Genomic DNA, 18461 nt, shown 5'->3' on the forward strand with positions numbered 1-18461 from the left:
GCATTCAATCATCCATCCTGCTGAATAAAAATAAAGATTTTAAAAAAGGACATGGGACTTTAAATGGACAGGATACAGTGATCCCAGGTGTGTCTTTTACTTGTAGGGAAAAAAGCGTATTACAAACTGCCAAAAGGCAGGTATGGAACTTGTTATCTGGGAGTAGTTTTTCCGAAAATTTAAGAATATAGGAAAGTACATAGAAAACATGAATATCAGACCTGAAAAATCTGACAGCACCAGGTGCATGGGATTAATGGAAGTGGTTTTTCAGCCATTGGAAAATGTGTTGGAGACCTGGGAAAGGGGATAGTAGGAATTATCTTGAGACCCCTGTCGATTGTGGCTTTATGTATTATAGATACACTTGGATTTTACAAAATGTACAAGCTACTGAAAGAGAAAACAGCACAGAATTGACAGATAAAGAAGGAGATAAAATTGGAGAACAGGAGAAGCATTTATTACGTTTTTTCAAGAAAATGGACAATTACAGCAGACCTTATCTAAATAAGACATCGGAATTCTGAATTGGCTCACTGAAATGAGAATTTGGCCTTTTTGTGAGGGAGTGATAGAGTGTAAAATTTAGCTCTGTTCCTCGTATTACTGAAGATATTAGACTGTGACAAGTTTAAGTTTATGAATGCACATGAGAGAAAAACGAATGTAGAAAGATGCACTGACACGCATTTTAAATGTGCAATTTGCTTGAATTTCACAGTGTGACATAGGTGCCTTTCTAATTGAATCACATGATAGAAGTTTAAAGTTGATGTTAAAATGTATTTTAGACTAAGGGCCTCATTACGAATGCACTCCTGGCAGTCCGACCACCAAGTTACGACCCTGGCGGCTGGACCACCAGGGGACTGCCGCCACCACCAGGAACAGGGTGGCGGTGGTCGGAGTCGTGGTGCCGCTGTGCTGATTACGAGTCTTCTTTCTGCCAGGCTTTTCAAGGCAGAATCTGACTTGAAAAGCCTGTAAGAAAGCCAGTGCTGGCGGCCCCCCTGCCCAGCACTCTCAGACAGCACACTTTCTACTGAGGCAGACAGTGTGTATTCTGAGGGTGCTGGGAGCACCCTCTGTGTGACGGCATTGGCCTTGCCAAGAGGAGCAGAGGCCAATGCCGCTGCACTGTTTCCACTGGGCTGACTGGAAGAAACCTCTGACTTCAGAGGTTTGCGCTGGGCAGCTCAATGGAAACTTTGTAATCGGCTCTGGGTGGGGGGGACCGACAGCTCCGCAGTTGGCCTGCCAACATCATAATGAGGCCCTAAGTATGTAAATCAAAACAAATTTGAATTTCTTGTCTTTTTTTAAAGATTTATGACTTTGAGCTTAGTCTCTTGGCTTTAGTCTCATGACTCACTGTCATAGTTGTGAACATTTCTGAAAGTCATAGATTTCCAGGCTTAACACCTGATCCCTGTGTGAATAGAAGCAAGCCAATGGCAATCACAGCAAGAGAATACTTAATCCTACACCTGATGGAATATTCAATTGCTATGGCAATTGGGCCCAAAGTTCTAAGTTTCAAGGCATCTGGGAGTCATGAGCTAGTAGTTCTTATTAGTATGAGGGATAAAGGGAATGTGGTATCAATTGAAATGTTTCATTCTAAAATACTATACTGTTCTACAAGAAAAGCAAATTCGTAGCATATTAATTGCCTTTGACCTACAAGATTTCAAAGAATCTTATCCTTAGCCTCAAGTAGGACAAGCTCAGAATGGAGTCTTGAACATTTAGGTGCACTCTCAGGCAAAGCAGCCCTGTTGTCTGTAATATCTAACTATAAGAGTAGAAGTATGTAGCCTGAAGGTTTTATTGCTTTAGTAACTCTTATCTGTTTTGCTTCACAGTTCGAGTGGTCATCGTGTTCGCTTTCATGCCTTTGCCCATCTTTCGATCAATGATGTCAAAGGTGGTGCTTGACAGTGAACAAGGTGAGTGTACTTTACTCCCATACTTCAAAGTCTTTTAGGAACACTCATTGTTTTATGTCAAATTCAGCCTGGAAATATTCTGAGTTAAAATTAAAAAAAGTAAAAGTATGTGTTTATTTTACAACAAGACCCGTTCATATACCAGTTAATCCACATTATTGGCAGTTTCATCCTTCCAGTAGCATTGTGTTTGTGGAGTTTAGAGCTGGGAGCTTTAGTGTCATTCTCTGCTGTGAAATTCTGGCTTAAATTTTTCTTTTAGCAAAATGGGTATCCGATTGATTCTCTGTAATATTAGGAGCTTTCATTGGTTCGTGCCTAATACGTACCAGGCTGTACGATTAATTGAAATGATGTAAAGATGTAACCTTTTTTTTTTTTTTTACAAAAATGTATAGCATTTTGATTTCTTCCCGAGGCACAATAAAATCAGGAAATGTTACATTGTCCTTGTGTTCTTGAGGTCATCAATTGCAAATATGTGTAGCTCTCCTATACGCAGCCCCCTATCACTCCCAGATGTGGACACACTTTTTGCTACCTGTTGTCATACATATTTCAGTATACTCACCAGTGGCTACACAGTAACCACTCCTCTGTGCATTGCATCACCAAATCATTTCTCATCTCATCTCATCTCCTCTCTGAATCTTTGTTTTGGTCTTACAAGGGTTTAACCTCAGTGTGCACTTTCATTTGCAGCCCTTATAGGATAAGCTGTGCCCCAAAAGATTGGCTTTGAAATGTGGACTTTGTGAAGCCAACTCCTGCAGACTTGTCTTTTCAGTCCCGCTGAACTCTGTTCAGGATGCTGTCCTTCGGTAGCTTCTGGCACTTATGCTTTCAGGCTTCTTTGGTGAGAAGTGGTGTCTTACAGGTTAAAGGTTGATATCTTGTGGGACATCAGAGATCTGCAAAAGATAAGAGACTCCCTGTACTGGTAGTGAGACCATGGGTGGCACAAACCTTCTGCCCACTTATTAATCTGATAGATGATGATGGGACAAGAAATGTACTTAAGAAGCAATTTTTAGGTATGAGGCATTGATGGTAGGTGTTGCAGAGTAAACTAACTCACTCTTCCATTAAATTGAAGAGTTTTGTTCAATTTGAATTCATCCTGGAATACCACCTCTTCAAACATACGTAGACAATATGATCACAGATAAATTGAAAGTATTTATAAAAACATCCCACCATTTACAACCATTGTATACAACTAATGCATCTGGCACAGGAATGTGAGCGAGCAAAACCTTTTTGTTTTTTTTTAAACCTAATTTAACTAAATGTAGCTCTTTCTCTTCAATTTTAAGAACTACTGTTATCTCATTAGTTTATAAGCGAATCTTCACAAGTCCCAAGATGGCCAACTAGCCACAACAGCCAGACAATCCTCACCCCTCCCTGCCCCAGGGCTTAATGAAAGTGACAAAATGGATCATGGTTGTGGGCAATCCTGATGCCTACAGCGCTAAAACAAATCACCATACTTGAGCCACTTTAGGAATCAGGCTATTTTAAAAACTGCTCAAATGAAGCTAGGTAACTGGAAAGGAAAGTATATGCTCTCCATTAAAAAACTTATGTATCAAAAAAGTAACTATCAGAGAGCTTCAACAACACCTAATAATCAACAGGCTTTGAAAACAATAAGTATTGTCCATAAGAAGCCATCTTGGAACAAATCTGGTTTGGTTTGGAAGATGAGTCTATTGAATGAGAGCTTATTCAAAAGCATTGTGTCTTGTAGTCTGAAATGAGAAGAATTTCGATCTGTACAAGCCGCTGACAGCTGAGTCCGTGCTGGTTTTTAAAAAGGTCACTGAATTTTAACAGATGAACAAAGATGATGGAAGGGATCCTGTCAAAGTATCATAAGAAAAGGCTAGCAACTTATAAGTGAGCATGTACACTAAGGATTTGTGTAGTTAGTTTGGCAATCAATCTTCTTGTAAGGGTTTGCTCTAATGCTGTGCTCAAGATCCAACTGAAGTGAAGTTCAGTTTCATCGCCCCACAGGTGAACACATATACTAGAACATGAAAGCCAGTGTTTGAGGCGGAGAAAGTGAAATGGGATAATAGAGAAAAAAATGACACATGACCCCGCATTCTGCCTTGTCACTTCTGGGGTAAAGGAAGGTGTAGTCAACAAAAGGGGGGGGGGTGCAGTAACATAATATTGAGTCCAAAAAAAGGGGTACACAAATATAATCTAAAAAATATCACTTACACAAATATAGTTTGCCTATACATAAAATGGTAAATACAAAAATATCGAAAAACAAAAATATCGTTTCACACTACTATTGTAAAAAAGCTGATTTTAATTAAATAGGCAATTAAAATAGTAAATGTTAAATATTTTAATACATAACATTAATATTATGAATAGTCAATAAATTTAAGTAACATTTATTATTAAGAATACATATTTACTTCTGTAAACACACACACAAATATACGTATATATGTATGTATGTACATACATACATATATATAATGTACCAGTAATATTAAAAATATATATGTTACGTTATATTATTTTTTGGGATTTTTTTCCAATTTACTAGTATAAAAACGTATATATCATAGAAATGTAACAAAACCAAATATAAAACATTAATGGCCTCATTAAGAGTTTGGCGGTCCGAGGACCGCCATGGTGGTGGTGGCATCCAACCGCCGCAACTTTGGTGGTCAGACCACTGGATTACGAGTTTGGAAGTCAGACCGCAAAAAAGACCCCCAGCGGTCCGCTGGCACCGCCACCGTCAGTAGGGTCCTGACCTTGGCGGGCAATGTTAAAGGTCCTAGCATTGGGACCACCATGGCCATTACGCCTTGCCAGACCGTCAAGCTTTCAATGGCTTCATGGAAAGCTTGGTGGTCAGGCAGGTAAGGGCCCCAAAACGGGTACCCCAGGGGTAAGGCCCCATGGAGGAGAAGGTGGGGACCCATGTGGGCCCCCCAAAATATTTGAGGTTCAAGGGCACACTGTGTCCCATGCACAGTGTGGTGCATGGGAACAATCCTCCTGTTGTTGCTGATAGGTAGGGGAACATGGCCAGCAGTAGCTCCATTCTACTGCCCCCTGCCTTCGCCTGCCAGTCGCGCCAGCCCCGTGGAGAACTCGTAATCCACCGGTCCTAGGACTGTCAATCTGGTGCCATTCGAAGGACCGCTGCCATGGCGGTCCGGTGGTCTGCCCGCTAAACTCATAATTAGGCCCTAAATATCTTACCAAAATAATTAAAATAAAAAAACACATTTACTAAAAATATAATTTATATTACATATATATATGTGTGTGTGTTCATAAGTATATATCATAACATTTGTAAAAAATAATCAAATAATAATATTACAGATATTTAAACAATATTCATAAATATGTTATGGACTGAAATAATATCATTATACTTAATGGAGGTAAGATTTAGTATTTCCACTCCAGTTTGTGCAACAGTAGGGAAAACACTGGACTCCAGAGGGGTAAAATTTACTATACCCTCTCCAATCTCTGCAACAGTAGTGAAACCGTTGGACTCCGGAGGTGTAAAATGTACTGTTCCCACTCCAGTCTGTGCAACAGTAGGGAAAGTTTTAACTCAGGAGGGGTAAAAAGTACTATTCCTACTCCAGTCTGTGCAACAGTAGGGAAAGCGATGTACTCCGCAGGAGTAAAATTTACTATTTCCACTCCACTCTGTGCAACAGTATAGAACGCTCTGGACTCCGGTGGGGTACAATTTACTATTCCCACTCCATGCTATGCAACATTGGTGAAAGAATTGGAAAGAAGAAAGTAGTTCATGTAAAACACATAACATAATTTAATAACTTTATTAATTCACCAAAAATATACAAATTATAATATAAAAAACATTTACACATTTTACATAATTATTTTTAAAAAATGAAAACTAATATCAACTAGACGAACAAGTTACTTACCTTCGGTAATGCTTTTTCTGATGGATACAGTATTAGATGGAAATCTTTTCCTTCTCACTCTCCACCTTGACGAGGACGCCACAATGGAACGGCTCCGCATGCGACTCCGTCTGACATCATTGTAGCCATAAGAAGTCCTCACTGGTGTGCTGTCAGTTTCACCCACTTTTCTTACCCTGCCTTCGAGGCAAATGGTTAAACGCTAACATCACAAGTACAACATGTGCAAACTCAAAACAAGAATCTACCTAAAGACATCTATTAGGAAGTATACATTCCGAACATACAACTTGTCCAAAAAACATATGCACAATATATATATATATACAAATTTTATCTTTCTTGGCATAACCAGACAGGCAACAGGGAGGCCGATGGGACAGTGAGGAATCTACAGGTAGATACTGTATCCACCAGAAAAATCGTTGCCGAATGTAAGTAACTTGTTCTTCTTACGGAGACATCTACATGTGGATACCTCACCATTTGAATGGAATCCCAAAGATGTCCTGCACTCAGAGGAAGGTGCCTGTTTGGCTATACTAAGAAATCCTGCAGCACTGAAAGGGCAAAATGACCATCCCTCCTCACTTCTGAGTCCAAGCAGTAATGCTTAGGGGAAGTGTGGAGGGAAGTCCAAATTGCTGCTTTGCAAATATCTACAACAGGTACACCTCTAGCCAAAGCAGAAGTAGTAGACTTAGCACTAGTCCAATGAGCTCTAATGCCCTCTGAAGGATCCGTCTTTGCCAGTGAATAACATATTTTAATGTAAAGACTGACCAACCTTGACAGAGTTCTTTTATGGACAGCTTTGCCCTTCATCGTGCCCACACACTCAAGGAAAAGCTGATTATCCATTCTGAAGCCTCTTGTCCTGTCCACACAGAAGCTCAGCGCTGTTTTTGGATCCAGATGGTGCAGACTTTCCTCCTCCTTAGAGGGATGGGGAGGAGGGTAAAAAGAAGGAAGGGCGATGGACTGCCATAAATGGAAAGGAGTCGCAACCCTTGGTAGGAAAGCCGCCCTGGTTCTAAAAACCACCTTCTTAGCATGGAATGTGGTAAACACTTAGATCTTGCAGCTCACTAAAAAAGTGATCGCTACAAGAAAAACAGGGTTAAATGTAAGGAGCCTCAATGGGCAACTATGTAATGGCTCAAACGGTGTACCCATCAGGTACGTTAAAACTAAATTTAAATCCCACTGAGGCATAATAAACAGAGTGGGAGGAAACCTATTAGTCAAAGCCTTAAGAAACCTTAGAACTATAGGGGACATTAATAAGGAGTGTTGATCAGGCAAACAAATAAATGCCGACAGTGCAGACAGGTAGTCATTTACTGTCGCAACTGCACAACCTTGTGCCAAGGAAAGAGCAAATTGTAAAACATTGGGCAAATGGGCCTTTAAAGGATCAATGTGTCTCTCCTCCCACCATTTAACAAACTTGGCCTATTTACCAGCATAAACAGTCTTGGTGGAGTGTCGCTTGGCCGATAATATAACATCCAGAGAAAAAGAATTCAGATTGCCCCGTTCAATCTCCAGGCATGTAGGTGCAGGCTCTATCCTGAAACATCAGAATCATAGCCTGAATGTCCTGAATACTCCGAGAAGGGGGGAAGGCATGATTTAATGTTGTGCCCAGTACTTCCCCTATGAACAGGAAGCACTGAGAGGGCTCCAGATGAGATTTGGGCACATTCAACAAAAAGCCCAGGTTGAACAAAAACTGGGTTGTCATCTGTAAATGGTGCAGCACTAACTCTGGAGACTTAGCTTTCAGCAGACAATCGTCCAGGTAAGGGAATACCGATATTCGGTTCCTTCTGAGATCTGCTGCAACCACTGCCATCACCTTCGTGAATACTCAAGGTGCGGAAGTAAGACCAAAAGTAAGGACGGCAAACTGCTGCGACCCTACCATGAATGGGCGATACATCCTGTGTGACTGCAGAATGGGGATGTGAAAATATGCATCCTGCAAGTTAATAGAAACTATCCAGTCTTCCTTGTCCAGTGCCTGAAGTACCTGAGCTAGGGTTAGCTTCTGATGTTTGAGGTACCAGTTCAAAATCCTTGTGTCTAGTACGGGCCTCAAAGGACCATCTTTCGTGGGGAATAACATCTCTGACCCCTTTCCTGCTCCGGAACCAACTCCACTGTGCCCTTTAACAGCAGGGGTGGTACTTCCTGCTGAAGCAACAGCAAGTGATCTTCTGAACAAAAAGAATGCTGGGGAGGCAAAGGAGGAGAAAACTCCCAAAAGGGAAGGGCATACCCATTTCCTACAATGCACAACACCCATGAGTCTGATGTTATTGACTACACTCTTAGAGAAAATTAATTAACCTTCCCCCTACGGGCAACACATGCTGCTGAAAGGGTAGAGAACTAGGACTGCTTTCCCGACAGGTTCCCAGCAGAGGATCAAGTGGAGGAGGAGGAAGGCTGCTGGATGACACCACTCTGCCTAAGACTCCCATGACCTCTGTTGGACTTATAGAGGGGGATGGCAGACTGCTGACCCTGGAACTGCTGCCTCCCACGAAAGGTGGAACTGCGGCCAAACCCCTAAACCTACAGAAAGGTCTATAGGATGAGGAGAACGTCTGAAGTCCCAAAGACTTAGCAGTGGCTTTACTCTCCTTGAACCTTTCCAACGCTGAGTCTGCTTTGTCTTCAAAGAACCTGGACCCATCAAAAGGGAGGTCCATTAAGGTAGACTGTACATCAGGGGAAAACCCTGACCCACTAAGCCATGCATGCCTTCTGGTCGCCACCGATGTCCCCAGCCCTATATCTTCTGGCAATTACTTTACAAACAGCCAGAGTAGTTACAGGTTTCCGCCACAGGTCCAGGACTGGTTCAGTCAGTGCCTCATTAAATGGCAGCAGAGGCTCTGATGTAGCAGATGAGGACTGAAGAACCTCAGTCAGGATGTTAGATTTAAACTCCAATGTGAGAAATGGCAAAATCAAAAGTTCAGCTGCCTTCCTTATCACTCCATGGTAACTAGTTACTTCTGGAGGTGGAATACCCCCAGGTGATAACCACTCCAGAGAAGTATCTCATCGATTAGCCATCTCAGTACCTTCAAAGCCCTGAGAAGGTAATGGAATATCTCCTTCCTTAAGGTCTTGTTGTTCCTCCCAGTATTGTTGCTCCTCCAGAAGCCTCAAGGCTTTTCTTCTAGACCTTAATCTGGATTCCAGCCATGGCGTTGATAGTGAGTGCGCTGACGTCAAAGATGTCTTTTCTGGGGCCGCTGAAGCTGGAGCTGGCACCAGGATATTACTCTGATGAGGAGTAGAGTGACTCGACACGGGACGAGATCTATCTGACGCCAGTATCAGCGCCGGCGGCACCATCATATCCAAAGTTGATGGAGCCATTGGCAGGAAAGACGTGAAAAGAGCCTGTTTATATGGCACCAGGAAACCTCACAGATTATAGGCTAATTGACCCATGCGACCTGCAGATGTACCAGCAGGGGTCATCGCCCTGTTGAAAATGCTAAACATAGCATAGGAAGAGAGATGGATCCATCCCAGGAGCCAGAAGCTCCTTTGGGACAGCCTAACACCTGGGGACGTTAGAAAAACCGTTAGTGTCGAAGGCCCTGAAAAAAGGGAACTGAAGTTAGCATACCGGCGGGGACTTCTTATGGGTCCGATGATGTCAGATGGAGTTGCGTGTGGAGCCATTCCATTGTGACATCCTCATCGACGTGGAGAGCTAGAAATAAAAGATTTCCATCAAACGCTGCTGCATTGGGAGTATTCAAAAGGTGAGGAATCCATAGGTAGATGTATCCATTAAAAAAATTGTATTAATTGATTATTAAATTAAATTCTCACACAATAGTCCCACAAATCTAGCAGCTCAAATTAAAATGTAATTAAAATAAAAAAGTGTAAGAAAATAAACATATTAATTAATAAAAATAAGTATTAATAAATGAATAATTAAGTGATAATTATTACTTAAATAACTTTCTATGATCCTAGCATCACAACAACCTACAACCTATACAATTGCATATTTTAATACAAATTAATAATTAATTGATAATTAGTTATTACTCAATTAACTACCCATCCTATACACCTAGAGACCAACCAAACCACACCTAAAATATAAAATACAAAATATAAAAATTACACAATTAACATATTTAATAATCAATTACAAAATCGATAATAAATTAATACTTAATTATTCTTAAATTATTACTTAATTAACGTCCCACCCTACACCCCTACAATCGCAACAACCCACAAATAACATATAACATAAACAATATAATTATGAAACAATTTTCATAATTCTAATTAAAAATTCGTTTTATTAAAAATTAAGAATTAATTAAGAATTAATTACCTTCCCACCCTATACCCCTATAAACCCAACAACCCACAACTAGTAAATAACATAAAACATATCATAATAAACGATTTTCATAATTATAATTCAATTACATATTTATTAAAACATAATCAATAATTAAAAATGAATGCATACTTAATTAACTACACACTCTTTATCACTACAAACACAACAATCTGCAACTGATATATGACATTACAAATATAATTATTTAACAAGTTTCATAATTATAATTCAATTAAATATTTTAATAAAAATTAAAATGAATTAAATAATATATCATTCACTTCCCACCCTATACCCCTACAAACCCAAAAACCTGCCCCTAAAATATAACTTACAAATTCTAGTAACTATACAACTTACATAATTATTTATCACTTTAATCATTTATATTAATTAAAATGTAATTATTAATTAATTATACTTAATTAACCTTCCAGCCTGTACCCCTGCAAACCTCACAACCCACTACAACACTATAAATTACTGCTAACAATTAAATAAAAATAAAAAAAAATTACAACTACTAACTATATTTAAAAATATTAATAACAATTACACAAACAATATAAAACATATACAAGTAAAATATAACTAAAACATATAAAGATAATTACAAATTATACTTTTTACAATTATATTATTGAAAACGATATTAAGGACAGATATATTATTGTTAGTGCTATTACCTAAAAATCAATATTAGTGTTAACAATATTTCTGCGTCATGATATGTCTGTGTGACAATATACAACATTTGATATTTTGTAGCTGCTATTTTGTCCAAACACTGAAAATAGGACCTTAAGTAACTTCTCTTTGGAACCCTAAACATAACTGTTTGTGAAATGTTATACCTTAGTAATATTCATGTATCAACAACACTCTTTGCTTTTAGATAGGGCACTGGAATCCTTGAAATCTAAACATAAAAATGCAAAAATATCTTGCTAAGTATATATTTTTGCACATCACTCTGGATTACAATAACTACCTCAAGCTATGCCGCTGTGCAATTTTACTTGGTTGCTGTAAACTGGAAACATGAACGATATAAATACTATTTTGTGATTTCCTGCACTTAGCAATCTATTTGTGTTTGGTATTCGAATACCCTCTATATTGTGTGCACTAAAATGTATGTAATTCTGGAACTTTAGTAGAGCATATAACCGCAGTCTTTGGAAAACAAACACAGGAAACCTCTCTGAGAATAAATATGCCCATAGTCCAGTCTTTAAGTCTTGATGCTTAAAAATCAACATCAGGTAATGAGGTGCTGCTGCTGCAACATTGTGGTAAAAATTACCTAGCAAAAACACCAAATGCCACAAGCAAAGCTTTACTTGAAAATCCAAGATGGATTCTATCTCTCTAGAGTTTAATAGTCTGTGGCCTACTTGGAAATGTAGTTCACTGCTGATAATGTACTCCATGACATGTTCCCAAGGGATGCACAGCTTGAATCTAGTCAGCACTCGTACTCTGTAGCAACAATAAGCCTTTCACTTCCAGGAAGGCCCTCAGCATGGATGGTCTCAAGGTACTGCTTCATTCCAAATTTGACATGGCGGTAAGCAGGTCTTCGAGCCCTGCATCCTGACGCTCCTGAAATTTATGGTGGATTGAACTTCATGAATAAGGAAGTTTGCTACTAATGCTTTTGCTCTATCACAGTAATGTGTAGCAGATCTACCTTTTCAAGGAGTTTGCATATGGATTGCTGAGTGGGTTTCAATCTATGCTTATGAGATGATTTATATTTTACTTACTAAGGCTCAGGACGTAACACTTGAATATTCCAGGATGTTACTGGACTCTGTATTTTTAATACTATTGGTCCTATTTTACATACTTCGTCTCTGGCAGTGAGATGTGTCATATTTCTTGATAGCCATTGATCTTCTGCAGACCTATTTCAGCAGTGGCACAGTCTTGTGCGGTTGCTAACCTAGTTTTTAGATTTCATCGATGGTCGCGTTCTAAGATATAACTACTTGCCACTTGGGAGCTCAGTGTCCTGAGAAAATGCATAAAACTTTGAGGACCTCTCATCTATGTGCATAACCTTCAGTCATGAAAATAAGCTCAATGACAGTGCTCTTTTCATCTAAAAGGTAGTGTCTATCAATAAAGAGCTCAAAATTCGAAAGCAACCCACTTCTTCCTGGAACTATTGATGTGACACCCTCCTGCTATAAAAGAGATTAATACTGAATAAAGGCTGGCAGATTACTTGAACTGACTGATTAATCTTTTAGTATGTATGTGTGTGTGATTGTGGAAGTAATAAAAAACAATATTTGCCTGGCTCAGAAAATGTTTGCTAATGTGAGTGCCTGGCGCTTTAAAGCCACGCTTCTCACACCAATAGCAACCAAGTCATAACATCTTTAAAAGTGGCAAATATCATCTCTCATTCAATTTCTCCTGCAAAAAGTCACCATTTGATGTTGTGGACTTAAGGCCATGTTACGAGTCTCGTGGACAGGAACACCCGTTCGCCAGACTCCTGTAGGGGTGGTCGCTGCCATGCTGGTGTCCTCTCTGTCGGCCCCATTAAGACTGTCAGCCTAGCGGGAAAGTGGTGGCAGCATTGTCACCAGCTCATAATTGAGCTGGTGGCAATGCTGTCGTACAAAGGGGGCAACCTCGTAATGTGGTGGTCGGACTGCCCCAACCATGGCAGTCTGATGGCCACATCGGCATTGGCGGTCCTCGGGGAATGTCATAATCAGGCCCTTAGATTGCATATATGGGGGGTTATCGCAGCCTAAAATATTCCTATAATTACTTGGTTAGATAATTCTCACAGTACTATCTTTAGTTACTCCATGGACCACAGGCCATCTTTGGTTTGTCTGTAACACTTTAAAACAATCATAAATACCACATGTGCTTTGAACATAGCTACATTCCATCACCCAAATACATCCTGAGCCACTTTCCCACTTTGCAGTTCTAATTTCATCATTACAATAATTTGTACCTTCTGTTAAATGTAAGAATTGTTGAAAGCAGAACTATTTAATCAAGGAATGGTTTGTTGTAGTTGTGAAGTTTGTGGATCTCTTTTAACATGCAAAGATCTGACTCTGAGGTTTTCATATACGACATGCAAGCATTCCATTTAAATGTACTTGAGCAAGCCATCCAAATTAAGAAACAGAGGGCCTGATTTAGATATTGACAGACGGGTTACTCCATCACAACAGTGACGGATATCCTGTCGCCGAAAACGTAATCCCCTGGGACATAATGTGACCTAGATTTGAGCAGAAGGATATTCGTCACCGCTGTGATGGAGTAAGCTGTCCACCAATATCTTAATCAGGCCCAGAATCTCTAGGTTGCCTGAAGGCTATTTTCCACCTCTTCCAACTTCTACTTTTCTCTCAAACCAAAACTAGGTTTTTCAATGGATCCATTTACCACTTTTTCTTTTTTGTTTTCTCCTACCTGTATTCGCACCCACACTTCACCAGAGCATGCCCTGGGATTTGTACCGCCTTTTCCAAAAGCTAAATATGCTGTTGTATATTCTTTGTGGATAAGTTGCCCTAATACTATGAAGCAGAGTACAGCATGTCCCTCTGCTCCCACATGGACAAAAAAGCAAAACTAAAGACAGAGATTGAACATGGGAAGGTGAGAGAGTATCTATGGCTCCAAATCACATTATTTCAATATTCTTCCCATCTTCCTTGTTTTATTCTTCATGTCATCATCATTGTTTAAACCGAATATCCTTGAGATTTGGAAACATTAATTATCCTGATGTAGCTAGTTGAAAAGGCTTTAAGAGCCTCATTACGAGTTTGATGATCGGACCAACAGACCACCATGTTGGCAGTCTTTCACACCACCATATTACGAGTTACACAGGTAGAACCGCCAACCAAAAAAGGCAGACTAGCAGGAGCACGGGGGCCTGGATATAGGTGGTCCGACCTCCAGCCCCAACAGCACTGCGACCAACCATTGACTGTATTACAAGCCCAAAGTCGCAGTGGCAGGCACCCATGGTGGTCAAACAGTTGCGGTACGAAGCACGGCGGTTCACGGTCACCAAAGTAATACACAACAACACATTGGATGGCTTTGAAAACAACACTGCTGACACACATTGCTACAAACCACACCCTGCACATTCTTCACTCCATTCACACCCTTTTGCACTACCATAGTTTAGTTACCCACTGTCACCCGTTTTTCTTAATTTTTCTCTGTACACCACCATGTCACGCTCCATAAACCCATGTTTTACTAAGGATAAGTTGAAAGTCATGGTGGATGAAATCATTAGAGTAGAGCTACAATTGTTTGGAGTCTAAGTCCAGCATACTCCTTTCAGTAGGAAAATGGAAATGTGGGAGAGGATAGGTGGCAGAGTCAATGCTTTAGGCACCACCTTGTGGACAAAGAAGGACATCAGGATGAGGTGGAACGACCTCAGGGGTAAGGGCCGTTCCTTGGTCTCCCGGCACCAGCTGCAGGCCAAGAAGACTTTCGGTGGCCCTCTCAGTGCCCCATTACATCTCTGTCCCTGGAAGGAGAAGGTCTTGGTCATCCTGCATCCTGAAGGCTTGACAAGCATACGTGGGGGAATGAAGTCTGGTAAGTCACAACACTAAAAATGTTTACAAAATGCTATGTCATGCATGCCACAGCTCACCTTTTCCCTAATTTACTTTTACTCCACTCACCAGCCCAGTGTTCCCCCTCCAAATACTCTTGTATGTGAACTCCCAATTGAAGTGTACCCACCTGGGGTTTATCTTTATGTATAGAGTGTGTAGTACAGGGGGTGACAGGACTGCAAAGGCTAGGAAGGTCCTGTGTCTGTGAACCCAACCATCAGCGCATTGTTCACTGCTACAAATACACTTGCTTGGCAAGTCTCAAATGAAGTGTACTCACCTGGGGGGGGGGTCACATTTGTATGGTGTGTGTACTACAGGGGCTGACAAGACTGTACTAATATGATTTGGTACACTGTTCCGAAATTGAAAGAGAAGGAAAGAGAAAGAGTCCTGATAATCAGGAGCAATAGTCCTCACACACCATATTTGGTGTCATGCTTCATCATCGGACAGCTCCTCGTCAGACTGGCGCTGCAATGTCTGACGGGCACCCCCCGAGGGGGGGCTCTTTGCCGGAGATCTTTTTGAATATACTCGATGATGCCGCGGAGCCAAATATGGGTCCGAGAGAGGAAAAAATGTACAGAAAAAGAATAGTAAAATTGGCTCAGATCCCTCACTTAATAGTTTATTATTCGCTGTTGGGAAATGGTCAAGATTAAAAAGAAGTCAAGGGAGTGAAAACTGGAGACAATGCCCGGACACTCACACAAGAACAATCAAAATAATTAGGGAGGATGGAAGGGATCCAACACTCCTTAGTATGCGGTCGACATGTTTCGCGTCGTTGTTGGTCCAACAGGATCCCGTGACGCTTCTTCAGGACCTACTAAATCATGAATTTTCTCCAAAAGAAAAAACAAAATACCTACACTCCTGTTGACTAATACTCACAGTCAGGGTGTCATCAGTCGCTTACTAGGACTAAACCGGACTGGATTTCCTTTCCTATCAGTCGCCCTAAATATGGGAAAAAAAGGGCTGAGATTAGCTCAGTATATCATCACTTCACCAGTATTCAGGAATGATGAGTACAATTTAATGTAGAGAAAAGGGGGTGACAAACTTGTGCAACACTCAGTGATCAGGTGGTTGTAGGCACGCCATGCTGGTAAAATATAGGGTGGCTTACCATATCCATTAGACAATAGGCTCCATGGGATATCGCTGGCCCATCGCCCGGTACACAGAAAATCTGATGGTAAGAGAACACATGCCAAAAAAGGGGGGCACCATATTGTAGTTATATAGTTATCATAAGAGTCCAAGGCAAAATGACCATAGTTTGGAAATGCGGGACTGACAGTGAAAGTAAAATATAAAGAATATATATATATCTCACTTCAAATCTAAACAAATACATCAAAGAAGTAAAAAGATGTGTAAGTCATCAATTTATGCAGAAATACTCATGAACATCCTCAATGTCACGTATAAGGTGGAGTGAGCAATGAAGATAGCACATTCAGAAAGTTAAAATGAACGGAGAAATACTTCTTTTCAAAATAAATCAAGAATAGTGCCAAAGATCAAAGGTAGAGCGGCACATGAAGGGGATAAAGATAGGAGGGTATAATGACCCACGAGTAGTTAAACCCCATGTATCACACCGCAGTCAGTAAAAGTAAAAATGAAAAGTTGAGCTGAGGAAGTACACACAGCTAAACCACGGGCGTATCGCTAAGTGCAGAACAGAAGGTCCCTCAGACCTGAATGCATGAGTACTGCAGCGTTCAAAAGAAGCGTCGTGATGAAATTCGGCATAAAAATGGAGAAATAGGCACTTACTTTCTTGGTTACCGGTGTTAGATGCAGCACCTACCCGAGGGTCGCGTTCCCGAACGTAAACAGAAAAGGAAGGCTGCCGGTATAAATAGTCCGCGCGTGGAGCGCGTGTTTACCAATAAGGTAATCAGTTGCTAAGTAACTTCCTCGTGAGTTGGGAACCTTTAGAGAAAATGAAAAAAGGACTGGAGAAACGGGACGTGGTGAATGTACTCCGCGTGCGGCGGCCATCTTAAGCTAATGTATTGGTCATAAGGAAACAAGAAATAACTCAATTCAAGCTGTAAAAAAATTATCAAAGACCTGTGGAAAACTAAATTAGCCTTACCAATATCATGGATACAGGGTGGTAAGGTCTAATCCCTTATAGTAAGGGAAAAAATGAAAAGAAAAAGAAAAACACGATGTTATGGATGGAATGACCATCGAGCAGAACCTTCTAAAGTCATTGTTAGAAGGGCAGAAAATCAGCAGCTGCCTACTTTGAAAGATGGAACCAAGGGATATCATCGTTTAATCCCTGGTGGTGGGTATTGAGTCTATATATCCAGCGTTGTTCAAGTTCAAATAATGAGCGGGTGCCTGGCAAGTCACAGGTCTGTAATACCACCCACCGCATATCATCTGGTGTGTGGTTAAGTTCAATAAAATGTATGCTAAGTTTGGTAGTAGTACGTCCACACCGGATGTTGCTACGGTGTTCATTTATCCTAATCTTTACAGGTCGTGTGGTCATCCCCACGTATCTGAGATTACAAGGACAGGTGATAAGGTAAACACAATTGCGGGTGTTGCAATTAGTATGTCTCATCAGATGCCAAGTTAGAAAGGGTTCTAGATGTAAAGTGTCTATACGTTTAGTGAGTGAACAGACATTACAATTCCCACACGGAAAGTGACCTTTAACTGGGGGGAGATCCCATAGAGATTTCTGTCTGGACGGGGTGGTGGTGGGTCTGGGTCGGGTGTGTACCAGCATGTCTTTTATGTTTGACGTCCTCTTGAACGCAAACACAGGCTTGGGAATATTTTCACCCCCACTGCAGAGGACCGACCATCTCTTATTGATTATCTTCTTAACTGTGTTAGAAAGTGGTGTAAATGTCGAAACACAGGTAAGCTTGTTGTCCGTAGATTTCGGGGTTAGCTGTAATAGTGAGTCTCTATCACTATACTTGGCTCGTTTGTAAGCTGTTTTTATAACTCTGTCCGGGTAGTGGCGGTCGTGTAGTTTAACCTGTAAACTAGAGGCTTGGGTATTGAATAGTCGTAAATCACTACAGTTCCGTCGAAGACGTAAAAACTGTCCAAACGGTAAATTTTCTCTAAGTGCTTTTGGGTGATGGCTCTCGTATAATAATAAGCTGTTCCGATCAGTAATTTTATGAAAGGTACGGGTCTTCAGTCGACCTTCCTCTATGCTGATTAGCAGATCTAGGAAAGGGATCTCTGTGGTAGATACAGAGGAGGTAAAATTGAGGAAGGGGTCTAGACTATTTACCCATGTCGAAAATGCATCTACTACATCAATAGGGCCATGCCAGATGACAAGGATGTCGTCTATATAGCGACGCCACAATTTGATATTAGCGGTAAAGGGATTAGACTCAGGTAAAATAAAACGTTTCTCAAAGTCGTACATGTATAGACAAGCTAGGCTCGGGGCAAAAGTGCTGCCCATCGAGGTCCCGCGGATCTGATGGAAGAGTTTATCCTCAAACTGAAA

At 40.7% G+C, this 18461-nt stretch overlaps 1 protein-coding gene across 1 annotated transcript in view; it reads left to right on the top strand.

Moving 5' to 3' along the window:
• LOC138248538 (lysosomal proton-coupled steroid conjugate and bile acid symporter SLC46A3-like) overlaps positions 1-18461 on the top strand; it is a 253168-nt gene that overhangs the window by 122697 nt on the left and 112010 nt on the right. The window contains exon 4 of the mRNA XM_069202202.1: positions 1869-1952. Coding sequence (XP_069058303.1) covers positions 1869-1952 — 84 coding nt within the window. The remainder of the gene's footprint in view (positions 1-1868; positions 1953-18461) is intronic.

Source organism: Pleurodeles waltl, chromosome 8, assembly GCF_031143425.1.
Source record: "Pleurodeles waltl isolate 20211129_DDA chromosome 8, aPleWal1.hap1.20221129, whole genome shotgun sequence".
NCBI classification, from domain to species: domain Eukaryota; kingdom Metazoa; phylum Chordata; class Amphibia; order Caudata; family Salamandridae; genus Pleurodeles; species Pleurodeles waltl.